Source organism: Lactuca sativa, chromosome 1, assembly GCF_002870075.4.
Source record: "Lactuca sativa cultivar Salinas chromosome 1, Lsat_Salinas_v11, whole genome shotgun sequence".
NCBI classification, from domain to species: Eukaryota; Viridiplantae; Streptophyta; class Magnoliopsida; order Asterales; family Asteraceae; genus Lactuca; species Lactuca sativa.
In genome coordinates, this window is record NC_056623.2 from 237587488 (window position 1) to 237599272 (window position 11785).

At 33.4% G+C, this 11785-nt stretch overlaps 2 protein-coding genes across 3 annotated transcripts; one reads left to right on the top strand and one right to left on the bottom strand.

The window, feature by feature from the left end:
* Nucleotides 1–2177: 2177 nt before the first annotated feature.
* LOC111897391 (chaperonin-like RBCX protein 1, chloroplastic) lies at nt 2178–3918 on the top strand. The gene is made up of 6 exons (XM_023893346.3): nt 2178–2387; nt 2578–2672; nt 3136–3253; nt 3445–3461; nt 3561–3623; nt 3719–3918. Exons 1-6 carry the CDS (start codon nt 2240–2242, stop codon nt 3791–3793), a joined length of 516 nt encoding a protein of 171 aa, XP_023749114.1. The 5' UTR covers nt 2178–2239; the 3' UTR covers nt 3794–3918.
* On the bottom strand, nt 3851–10015 carry LOC111897390 (uncharacterized). Of its 2 annotated transcripts, none has more exons than XM_023893344.3 (16): nt 9780–10015; nt 8780–8859; nt 8599–8689; nt 8156–8282; nt 7626–7809; nt 6860–7004; nt 6686–6776; nt 6025–6083; nt 5861–5938; nt 5639–5722; nt 5323–5462; nt 5098–5214; nt 4563–4635; nt 4350–4435; nt 4189–4273; nt 3851–4009 (listed from the first exon to the last, which is right to left on the bottom strand). In XM_023893344.3, exons 1-16 carry the CDS (start codon nt 9840–9842, stop codon nt 3977–3979), a joined length of 1536 nt encoding a protein of 511 aa, XP_023749112.1. In that variant the 5' UTR covers nt 9843–10015; the 3' UTR covers nt 3851–3976. The 2 variants fall into 2 exon arrangements, with proteins under 2 accessions (XP_023749112.1, XP_023749113.1); XM_023893345.3 differs by having other exon boundaries at nt 8780–8856; nt 9780–10014.
* Nucleotides 10016–11785: the final 1770 nt, after the last annotated feature.

Here is an 11785-nt window from a genome sequence, read left to right on the forward strand (position 1 = left end):
ATTTCATCATAATAACTCTCCCTTGGCTCCAATGGCGATTTAGGATTTCTCACAGGAGATATGAGGCGCATCCAAGGTCATAAGTTCCTTTAAATAGGCTCCAACCCCGGAACTTAGGGTTTTCTCTGCCCAGTACCTACTCGGCGAGTCCATACTTGGACTCATCAAGTGCGCTCATTAAATCCACGTGATCAACTTGACTTGACTCGGCGAGTCAGACTTACGAATCGTCGAGTTCCTCCTAAATCCTCAAAATTGAAACACATACTATCATACCCGAAATTCCGGATGTTACATAAATGATCCCTGTGCTTTCAAAACTTTTAACGATTAGTCCTTATTGGTAACTTTGTTAACTTTTATCCGTTAACTGAAGGGTATTTTCTTCATTTCACTACCACATGGACCATTTATGATGTTTTCTTGTATTTAAAAAAATAAGCATAATTAAATATATAAAAGGTCTCTCTCTCTCTCTCTCTCTCTCTCTCTCTCTCTTGCCTTCACCTAGATACCTCACCTCATTTCCCTTCCCCAATTTCTATTTTCATTTTAGATATGCAGGTGGCCATCTCGTTCTCTGCCCCCTTCTTCTCAACCTGCAATTAAAGGAAAAACACACAAACACACCCACAAAACTACACTTGAAGGAAAAACACTTCACATACACATTAGAGGCGACGGAGGTGACATATGCCCCCTAATATCTTGACGAAGCATTTCAGTTCAATCCATTAGAATCTTTGATCCCATGTAGAATAAGAGATTCAGGAAGTTTTTCAAGCACCATTTGGTTCAACAATAAGTCGATTAATTTCTCATCTATTTTGTAATCATCAATTGAATTTGTTACTTGATTGAAAAAAGAAAGAAGCTAGATTCAGGGGATGTCTAAGTAAAACCACAACACGTTTCAGGATCAAACAACAAAATCATCACAGCCTCCTTATAACCAAATCCAATCTACAGGTGTCAAATTATAAAAAGAAACATGAAAGTAGAATGATGAACGAAAGCGAACAGAAAAGAGTCTGAAGAAACAACACAAGAAGCAAAGCCCCAAATCCAATGAGGTCAGGAGGGGAAGGAAAACCACCGAAAAAGATAATGAAATCATCCCCAACTCCCCGATCATTTTTTGGGTTCGATTTTCCAGGCAATGCCAATAGGAGATACCGAGTTTGGGAGCTAAAATCATTCCCAAATAAATGACGCCACCACATCTGGGAAACATACATCTGAATCGATCTGATCAAACTTTGGCACTGGCTGAATCGAATCACAAACCCTGCTCTATTTTTTGATTCTAAATTTCTCCACTCTCTCACTTGATTCTCTTTCTCACTTAGTAACCTGCACCAAGAAACCCACTAGCTCCCTTGAATAACTATCGAGTGATCGAAAAATGATGGACATACGGGAAAGGAGGTTGTGGGTGAATAGACACGAGAATATTAAGAATATGGTGGGGTAGTCTAAAAGGGGTGCTTTTGAGAGAGAGAGAGAGAGAGAGAGAGAGAGAGAGAGAGAGAGAGAGAGAGAGGGAGAGAGAGAGAGAGAGAGAGAGAGAGAGAGAGAGACCCTTTGCATATTATTTTCTTTTTTTTAAAAATAAGAAAAAACATTATAAATGGTCCCTGTGGTAGTGGAATGATGAAAATACCATTTAGTTAACAAACAAAACTTAACGGAGTTAGCAATAAAGATCAATCGTCAAAAGTTTTGAAAACGCAAGGACCATCTATAACGTTTTTAAACCACGGGGACTAAAATTCAGATTTTGGGAAACCACAGGTACCATTTATGATGTTTTCGGAAAAATGCCATCATATCAATGATACTTATGAACCAAAAATAAAAGATCACGGTGATTGCGTCAATTTTTTCTTTCAAAATCGGATGGCTTTAATGGAAGAAAAAAATATACATGTTTAAATTGTAAAAATATCAACATATGATGTGGTTAATGTATTTTGTCCTATTAAATTTTATATTCATGTGTTACTAATCGCACAAAACAAGTCAATGAATTTAACATAAAATTTCCATTTTCAGACGTGATTTAATGGGTCTGTTTCAAGGAAATAATGAGACACCGAAGATATTTCTGCGAAAAGTGGGACAAAACAAAACAAAGATATTTTGTAGGAAACTTTTTATATCCAATGAATGTTGATAAAACCGAGCACCCATTCAAATCTTTAAAAACCATTGACCATTCTTGTTTCTGTTGTTGACCATGGAGTCCTCAACCATTCTGCCACTATCCCACTTCTCCTTTCTCTCTCAAAAACCCCATGGAACAAGCATTGGGAGTTTTCCTTTGAATCAATGGAACCCAACATCTCAAAAGACTCGATTAAATTGTCAGAAGATGTACGTTCCAGGTAGGTCTTCTCTCTAATGCTTCCTTCAACTGTTGCACAGCTTTGTGGGACTATTTTCAATAGCAAAGGATGAAGATGGTAGAATTGAAAATATTTCCTATCTTTTTGTATGGACAAAATTTTATGTTATGACATTAATAAATCAGTGAGTTATGTAAAATGATTGACTGGTGGTTTTGAGTTTTGATAGGATTTGGAGAAGCATCACCAGAAGCCAAAGCAGCAAAGAACCTCCACAATCTTTTTACATATGTTGCCGTGAGGGTTGTCAATGCGCAGCTTGAGGTGTGTGTTGCCCCTTTAAAAACATCATGCATGTTTGTTTGACTTTTATATGGTCAAACAAGTAAGCTTTAGGAAGCAATTTTTGTTATTGATTCGTTTGGTTTTAGAGTTAACTATGAAAGGTTATCAAAACTCAAAATACATACCAGTGAAAAATTATAGTATTGGATTTTAGCAAAAGCTAAAAGGAACTTTGTAGGCAGCGTTTGTTACATGAGAGTGGATGAGATTAGACAAGACTTCTAGTTTTATTTTCGATTGTAACGATGAGAATGTGACTGTTGTTGTCAGTCTCTGACCCATATTTTTGGATGGGGGACAAAAAGTTACAAAAGTAGTCCCAAGTGCATGTAAATATTGTCCTAGTCAAAAAATACAAGTTAAACCCTGTTATTGTTATGTGAGTATACTATACATGTTTTCCAAAATAAATGCAATGTTTGGTTCGACTGACATATAACAGAGCTACAATACAGAGGCCCATAAGGAGCTAACAGAATTTATGGAAAAACATTCTTTGAACGATGGGGATAAGTTTTGTGCGGCGTTAATGCGTGAATCATCAAGACATAAAACCCTAGGTATGGTATTCATTCCATATCTTCCCTATTTCTGATTCTGACCAGATCTATGATATGATAGGGGCATTTAAGGAAAAATGAAACAATACCTAAATGCTATTCTAATCATTGCATTAGATATCTAACTAACTATTTTGTACCATTTTACCATTGCTTCTGTTGGATACACATTTACGCCACTCCCTCTATAGCCATGAGAATATTGGAGGTACATAAAGTTTTTGTCCGTTGTTAAGTTAATCTCGTAAATTAAAATGTTAAAATCGTTTATTAATCCAAAAAATTTATATAAATATATCTTATTTAGGTTCGATCCGCATACTGCAAGAAAGATTTTGAGTGGGAAAATTTAGAACGATTGGCTAAAAAGGTAAAATTTTGTTATATGTTGTGGTTTTTTAATAGTTACTTCTTATTATCTATCTTATGCTTCACTAACTTTGGTGTTGTTAATATTATATATAGATGGCAGATGAATCTAACACAAGACTTATGAGGGATTACGTCTTGGAAACAAGTCATGTAGAAACTGAAAAATGAAGTTGCCCAATTTCATGGATAATATGTTGTATAATGTTTACTTATATTTCCTCCATGTAATGCAAACCATTTCACACTTTATTAAAATGAAAATAACATATAAAATAAGAACTAAATTTACACAAGTTGAGTTGTTTATTTACTACAATACATGCATCATGAGACAAACATGTCCTTCCTTTATCAATTTATCAAGTCTTCATTTTTCTCCATCGACTGCAAAAGCAAAGTTTGATGCCTTGAGCATGTATGTGCATGCAAAAAAATAGCAATGTACTTTCAAGAATGAAAATACTATGCTAAAACTGGGTAGATTCTTAAAAGTACAATGCCTTAACAAGAAAAAAGAACAAAAGTACATTGCTATTTCTTGCATATAGCCGATTGATAATTACCTCGATATAATGAAGCACATCATGGGAAACCTGGATATGGCCTGTGCTGAAATACGCCTGAGCATAATCTTCAATATGTTCCAAACTGCAAATATGTTTTCACAATCGATTTATGTTGCTCCACTTTTTTTTTAGATAGATATTTGTTTTAATTATATTACCTGTAGATGTAATTTACCATAATTCCTCCACTTTGAGTAAGGCCCTTTTCGGATCGATCAGCCATCCAATTCAGTCTTCCAATCATCTGTAAATGAATAATATTATCAATATTCAATAGTTTATGATTTATGATTTATGCTTTATGCTTTATGCTTTATCATATCAAAGAACAAGAAAGTGAAATAACAAGTAAGATGGTTGGTTTGACATACAGCTCCATTTTGCAAGTGGAAATTGGCAACTGAATCTAGAGCTTTCCCTCTCTTCTTCTCATGTAAAAGGTACCTGTTGCATGAAACCAAGGACAATAAAGTAATTTATCAGGGTCAAAAAATCTAAAGTGAGAGTAGGAATGGAATTACAAAGGAATAGTGTTAATTTTAGAAACTAAAATTGCAATCTAATTAAAATTTTGAATTTATATAAAAAAGATTACACGAACAAAACCGGGTTAGGTTTTGCAGTTACACATTCCATTCCACAATGGAACAAAAAAAATAAAGTAGTGTTTCGTATGATGGAATCACAGAAGGAATTGAATTGTTGATTCCATGAGAATGAAAAGAAGTTGTGTGTTTTGTAGAATGTGCTGGTTTGATTAAATTATAATTTTATTTATTGAAGTTAGCTAGAAAACTTATTGAAATTATAATTTTAATAAAGTAATTTTCCATGCGTGTTAGGTCAACTTGTTCTGAATCAATCAGAAAAATAAAAGGTGAAGATAAAAATAAAAATAAAAGATACCTGGCACAGAGTCTTAGTAGAATTGGTTGTAATCCATCAGATTGAGTCCACTCATGGTTAGTTGAGGTCAACAGGTGCAACAATACTTCCATGCCATTTCTCCCTTCAGTGGAATCACTAAAAAATATCTCAAAATGTTAATCAATCATCATATTTGTAACTGGAGATCAAAGCCTGGTTCGGTCAAAGCATGGTCAAAGTTGTGAAAATAAAAATTCAGCTTACGCATATGCATCCAGGAGTGTTCTTTCCTCATGAGGTTGGAGGATGTTCTCACTGAAAATGGGAACAGATCTCTCAGATGATGCCAACTTAGACAGTAGCCACTGCATGAAGCCTGGGATAGGGCTTAGGGTTGCAAAATTCTTTCACAGATTAAAAAAAAAAAATCATATGAATGGAGTCAGAAAAAGAGGTAAGAATCTCATGAATAATTAATAGTAGGATGCTTTAACAAACAAATAAATGGAAGTAAATTGCTATTTATTTAACTAACAACCAACATTAGTTTTGCAATGAAGTACATTTTTATACAACTTACAGAGATATTTGGCATGTCTTTCTTCACCAGATGAATCACTCGTTTTATCAAAAACTTTCCTAAGTTGATTCCTGCTAAGCCAGGCTGCCAATATCAAAAAGTTATTCGTATTTTTCACACCAATCATTCTGTATTCATTCTACTTGAATGAAATCTTTATCTATATCTATATTATAGTTATACAGTGGAAAAACAAAAATGTGAAATAACAATTGAGTGCACCTGAGTTGATGAAATAGAGTAAAATAATGCAGTACTTGCTTCGGCTTCAGGTGTAGGAGGATCATGCCACAAGACTTCCTGTAATGCCAGCAATTTCTGATTATTTATTACCAAAAAAAATAGTTAAATTAAATGGTCACATGATGAAGGATATGTTGAGTTACTTGTATGGTAGAAGCTATATTCTTCATAAGTGCCACTTCAATAAATATAAGTGGTTCACCTGAGGAAACATGTTTTATTTTAACTCACAGACTATAATAGAAAAAGGATCACTCATTAACTTGTTCACCAGGTTTGCTGATGTGGCATGTATTTGACACGTCATCTGGAGATGATTTGAATTGAAGCGAGGATCTTGGATCTTTATATGGGTGAAGAAGATGCTACGGAGTCATTTGATGATGTGTCAGATGCATGCCACATAGACGTCATGTCAACAAAACTTACCCATTGAATCGGTCAACAAGTTTAAGAGTGACTAGAAACAAACACTGTTATTATATTTATATGACAAACAAAGGTATTCTAGAAAGGGGGCTTTATTATCAACCTCACCATAACTAACATGGAAATGCCTCTGTTTTCAATCAAAGGGTTAAATGCAAGAAACAGGAATGCACTTTCATTGATTTGTTTATTATAGCATCCTAGTTATGTTTTCTTCCTGTAACATGTTCTTTGAATATGAATGAGAGTATGATGCTACAATTAAGTAGATTTTTCAAAGTACAACACCTTAAATTACTCATTCTTCATATAAATCTGAAATAAAGAGCATCCATATTTTCTCATAGTGAAACTTAAACACACAGGAAGACTGACCAGGTATAGCTGGATGAATGTATCCAAAACAGCGTCGACCTATTCCAAGTCTCCTCTTTAAATCTATAAGATTACTGATGGGATGCACAGCCTGTGAATATTAATATGTTTATAAACTCATAATAGTATAGTATATAATATTGGAAAGTGGTAAAAGATGCAATGAAAACTTACCTCATAAGCTACAATCTTCTCTAGCAAAGAAGCAGGATCATCCCATGTAATTTGGTGAAGCTCAAGGTTGGCTGGACTTAGCCATGTAATAAGCTTTTCTTTCAAATACGAGTCTAAAGCTCGTATTGATGCAATATTTTCATCCCTAATTGTTTAACAAAGTTTCTTTTTCTCTCATTAACTATTCATATCTAGGGTTAAATACAAGAAATAGCAACATACTTTCATTTATATGTGTATTATAGCATTTTACTTTCTGATAATATTGTACTTTCAAACTTTTTCTTATAAAGACATTGTACTTTGAAATATCTACCCAATTATAGCAATGAAAATTGCTTTGTGTATGCTATAATTGGGTAGATTTTTCAAAATTCAATGCTATAATAGAAAAAAAATTAAAGTAGAATGCTATACTATAACAAATAAATACATGATTATATGTTGCTACTTCTTGCACTTTACCCTGATATCTATTTTTCATATCCTACCAACCAAGTAAATTCAAACTAGTAAAATAACCACATTTTTAAAAAATTTAATTATATGTCCATAGAATTTAAGAAACCCTATGATAACTAGGTGTACATGTGTATCCTTTGATATCGATGTATCCCTTGATGATATATAGAGAGTTAGAGACAATACTAAAAGTTTTTGAAAACCATTTTTTTTTTCAGATATGAGTGTTACAAGAGCATGTAAAGGCATCAAGATCATTAAAGCTATGTAAAACAACAGTAGTTTTTGGGCATCATAACCTTACGCGATAATAGACAGTATATCAGCTCGAACAGTGGACAAAAACTTCAAACCACCAGGATGTGTGTTAAGCCTTTCAAACAGAACTGAATACATTGGGTTAAGAGCATGTCTTAAATTTCTTTCAATTCTGTAGAAAGCAGAAAGATGTCCTTCCACTTCATGTCCGTGTTCATCAATTCCATCACCTGATAGTTAATCATTCGTTTAAATGCAATACATAGCAACATACTTCCATTTATTTGCTTATTACAGAATCTCACTTTCATTTATTCCTACTACAGCATTGTACTTTCAAAATTCTATCCAATTATAGCAATGTGCAATGCCTTATTAAGAAAAAATTATAAGTGCAATGTTGTAATAGAAAGAAATGGAAGTATGATGCTGTAAGAAACAAATATATGGAAGTGGGTTTCTATTTCCTGAATGTAGCCCTATATCGTTTTAAAGTCAAACCACATAAAACCAGATATATTTTCAAAAAAAAAAAAATAGAACCAGAATCCATAGTTTGAAGAAAAGAAAGGTCACCTTTAGGGATCTCAAGACCAACGTATTGCTTCATCAACTCCCGAACTTGACTCCTATTGAGGTCATACTCTCGAGCAAGAATGAGTAGTAACTTGTGACGGTTTTCTTGAGAAAGACTAAAATAACCCTATATCACCATATACATATTATCATAACTGAATTCAACATAAAAGAAAAGGACTAAATGCGATAAATAAGAAATTTACTTTCATTTCTTTTCCTAAATAGGACATTATATTTTAAAAACTCTACCCAATTCTAATGGTCAAATTGCTTTGTATTTTGACAATATTACTACAAATGGCAGAACTTTCAAAGTATAACACTGTAATTGAAAGAAATGAAAGTAGGATGCTATTAAACATGAATCAATGATAGCATGTTGCTATTTCTTACGTTTAATTATAAAAGAGTTATGCAAAAAAACAGCATTTATTTCCTACCTCTGAGAATTCACTTAGTGCAGTATCCAGTATCTCTTTTCTGTTCATTGATATGACTGAATGCATTGATTCACGTACTTGCCCAAAATCTCTGAAAGTATTTATATAAGATTAACTTTGCCTAATTAAAGATTAAAAAGCATTTCCATTTTGTTGGTGGAATTAATAAACCATAAAAAACCTCGGGGTCTTGCTGGAGGCATTTTGAGTAGCTACTTTGTTCACATCTAAAGGAGCAAGTTGCACTTGGTTAACTTTCTTCTACCCAGAAATAAAAATTAGATTCATATCAGAAATCAGGAGGACAAAGACATATTGCAGTCTATATATATACTAAAAGTGAACCTGAATGAAACTAAAAGGGCACTTTACTTTGAAAAATCTACCCAATTATAGTATTGTAGAAACCAGGTAGGAAATATGATTATCACTTCAAAATTTCCAAGTTAATCTTGGATGAAATGAGTGATTAGATACAGTATACATGAAACAAAATATATGTACATACATAAACCTATAATAGTGAAGACACCCATTAACAAAATTGAAATACAAGATTACAAGTATAACAGTCCAAAATACTTGGCATTGGACTTCAAAACCTAAAATTCGAAACAAATGTGAGTTTTTTCAATTCAGTACATACAATACAAGCATAGCTATTGTATACTCCCAAAATGACAACTACTAATTAGAGTGCTTATATCAACTCAAGATAGTATTCAATCCCAAAAACAATACTTCATGCCATGAAATTGCAACAATTTGAACTTCCAACTGTCCATGGCAATTAAAATGGTTAGCTCAAAGTACCTAATTGCTTTTGATCCACCATACTCATTATTTTTGAACAATGAAGCTAAAAACCTCAAACATGCAATTTTCAGGTAACATGTAACACTGAAGGAGTAGCAGATGTGATCAACAAACTTAAAGTAAAGTTTGAAAATTTTTTCGAATATAATATGCATGTAGAATGAAGGTATTCATAAAAAAATTAACCATCCATTCCATAACTAGATACACACCTAGCAATAAAAATTCATATGCAGCTTTAGAAAATTGAGAAATATTATACTACAATATACAAAAATTGAGGTTGATAACTTTGATTTCCATCGATAATCAAGTCCAGAGCAAATAATCGAAGAAATTGAGTCGAAAAGATGATAACTACTTACAGAAGCAGGAGAGAGAGGCCTCATTTTAGAACGCAACAAAATCGCTAGACCTTTCTTGTTCATAATCACTGAATATTTCGAAGACTATCGATTTTAATTTTTATGATTACAACGGAAATTCTCGAGCGACGTCATGCTACCAACGAATCGAAATCATGCTGAAATTCGTTTCATCGGTCTGTCGAAGGAGTAAGAGTAAAGACTAAGGAGTAAGGACAACGGTTGCTTAGCGGTGAAGCCCAAACAATTAGCCAGTTATCATCTTAGTGATGTGTATTGGGCCTTGGACCTGAATTCTTCGTATTAGACATAGCTTGTTTATCGGGTCCAACCCGGATTAGATCCCTAACCAATCAACCTTATCAAAATCTAACCGGAATAATAATAATAATAGTAATAATAATAATAATAATAATAATAATAATAAAAAAGACAAAAATATGTTATCTAGTTACAGTAAGGATTAATTTCATATAAGGCTGGGTAGGCGTGTTGCTCCTATCGAGTTCCACCTAAGCCATAACAAGGAAAGGAAGAAATGGGGAAGAAGCAAGGAAAGGAAGAAAGGGGGAAGAAGCAAGGAAGAATAAGAAAGGGTTTGGTCTGTCGGGTGGAGGAGACGAAAGAGGGAGCTTGGCATGTCGAGTTCAAGGCACAATGTTTGTCGAGTACAGATCAAATGTGTCGAGCTCTTATCAAGCCCATTCCGTCTAGCATAAGAGTTAATGATGTTAACACTTAGCCCATATGTTATATCCATATTTCCTTTTCACTATTTTATGTAACTTCAATATCACATCATTATATTTTTTATCTTTTCAAAATAAACCATGTTTACTCTTTTTTTCATCTTTGAAGAGACATGGACAATTCCTAATGTTGTATATACAAGGAAAAGAGGTTGTACAAGTCCTAATGTTATATGTACAAGGAAAAGAAGCATTAGACGATGGTAGGGAAGTGGTCAGCGGCGCCTTCACCGTTGCAGGGACACATGCCAAGTACACCACCCTAGGCGACGATGTGTTCCTTGCAACACTATAACTCCACCTCAACACCCCGTTTCTTGATTAATAGCTACATACAAAATATAAGGGTGTTCAAAACCGGATATCCGAAAATTCTGATGTCCAGAATTTTCTAGAGTTGATTTTAATATCCGAAAATTCTGAAATCTTAACTTTTGGTAACTATCAAATATTAATCAAATCAAACAATTAATGTTAACCATCTATTAATTTAGTATGAAGAAAAAATCATGATGAAGCATTAATCATTTACTGTACATGATACAAACTATTAACCATTTACTCTCCATGATAAAACTCAAATCAATGAGATTAAAATCCCTTTAAGTATCAATTCGTTAAGCACTTACATTAAGAATCATTAATAATAATCAAAATCCACTTTTTAGTAAACTTAAACAATTTAGAAATTAAAACACTAAACATAAGAAAACAATAGCAAAAGACGGGCGATCGACACCTGAATCACGTCGTGAGATCAGTCTGAAGCAAAAAGTCTATCTTTTAAGTCCTTAATCCATTAAGCCTTGCACTCCAACTTTCCAAAAGGCCTTATAATTTCTTAATACACTGTAAAGTCGATGCTTTTAAGACATATATGTCCAATACGTGTCTAGATCTCATTTAGGTTAAAAGTTGAAGAAAAATGCATCCGATTTTCATGCAAGATTCCAAAACTCAATCATTCTCTAGATCTGAACTCCAAGACACTCCTAAGGCCCTCATAACCCATAAAGTTGCCAACTTTATGGTTTCCATTCATTCAACATGCTTAAACAAGAAGAAAAGTGGTACAATTGTAACATCCCAAATTTCGAGGCCAAAGTTTTCATTTTTAATTAAGAGATCCATAACATATTTTACCAAACATTTCCAATGTCATATCAATTTATAAAAACCATAGCAACGTGTCTGAAAACCATATCATCAAAAGTAATGAAAATCAGAGTACAATCCCAGAAAATTCCATGCGGAAAC

Excerpts from the sequence above, each read along its gene's own strand:
- LOC111897391 (XM_023893346.3), top strand. The coding sequence starts at position 2,240 with ATGGAGTCCTCAACCATTCTGCCACTATCCCACTTCTCCTTTCTCTCT. Across the intron at positions 2,388-2,577 it reads TCAGAAGATGTACGTTCCAG|GATTTGGAGAAGCATCACCA; the intron begins GTAGGTCTTCTC and ends GAGTTTTGATAG. Across the intron at positions 3,624-3,718 it reads TAGAACGATTGGCTAAAAAG|ATGGCAGATGAATCTAACAC; the intron begins GTAAAATTTTGT and ends TATTATATATAG.
- LOC111897390 (XM_023893344.3), bottom strand. The coding sequence starts at position 9,842 with ATGAACAAGAAAGGTCTAGCGATTTTGTTGCGTTCTAAAATGAGGCCT. Across the intron at positions 8,283-8,598 it reads CACTAAGTGAATTCTCAGAG|GGTTATTTTAGTCTTTCTCA; the intron begins GTAGGAAATAAA and ends ATGGTGATATAG. Across the intron at positions 5,463-5,638 it reads AAGACATGCCAAATATCTCT|AATTTTGCAACCCTAAGCCC; the intron begins GTAAGTTGTATA and ends AATCTGTGAAAG.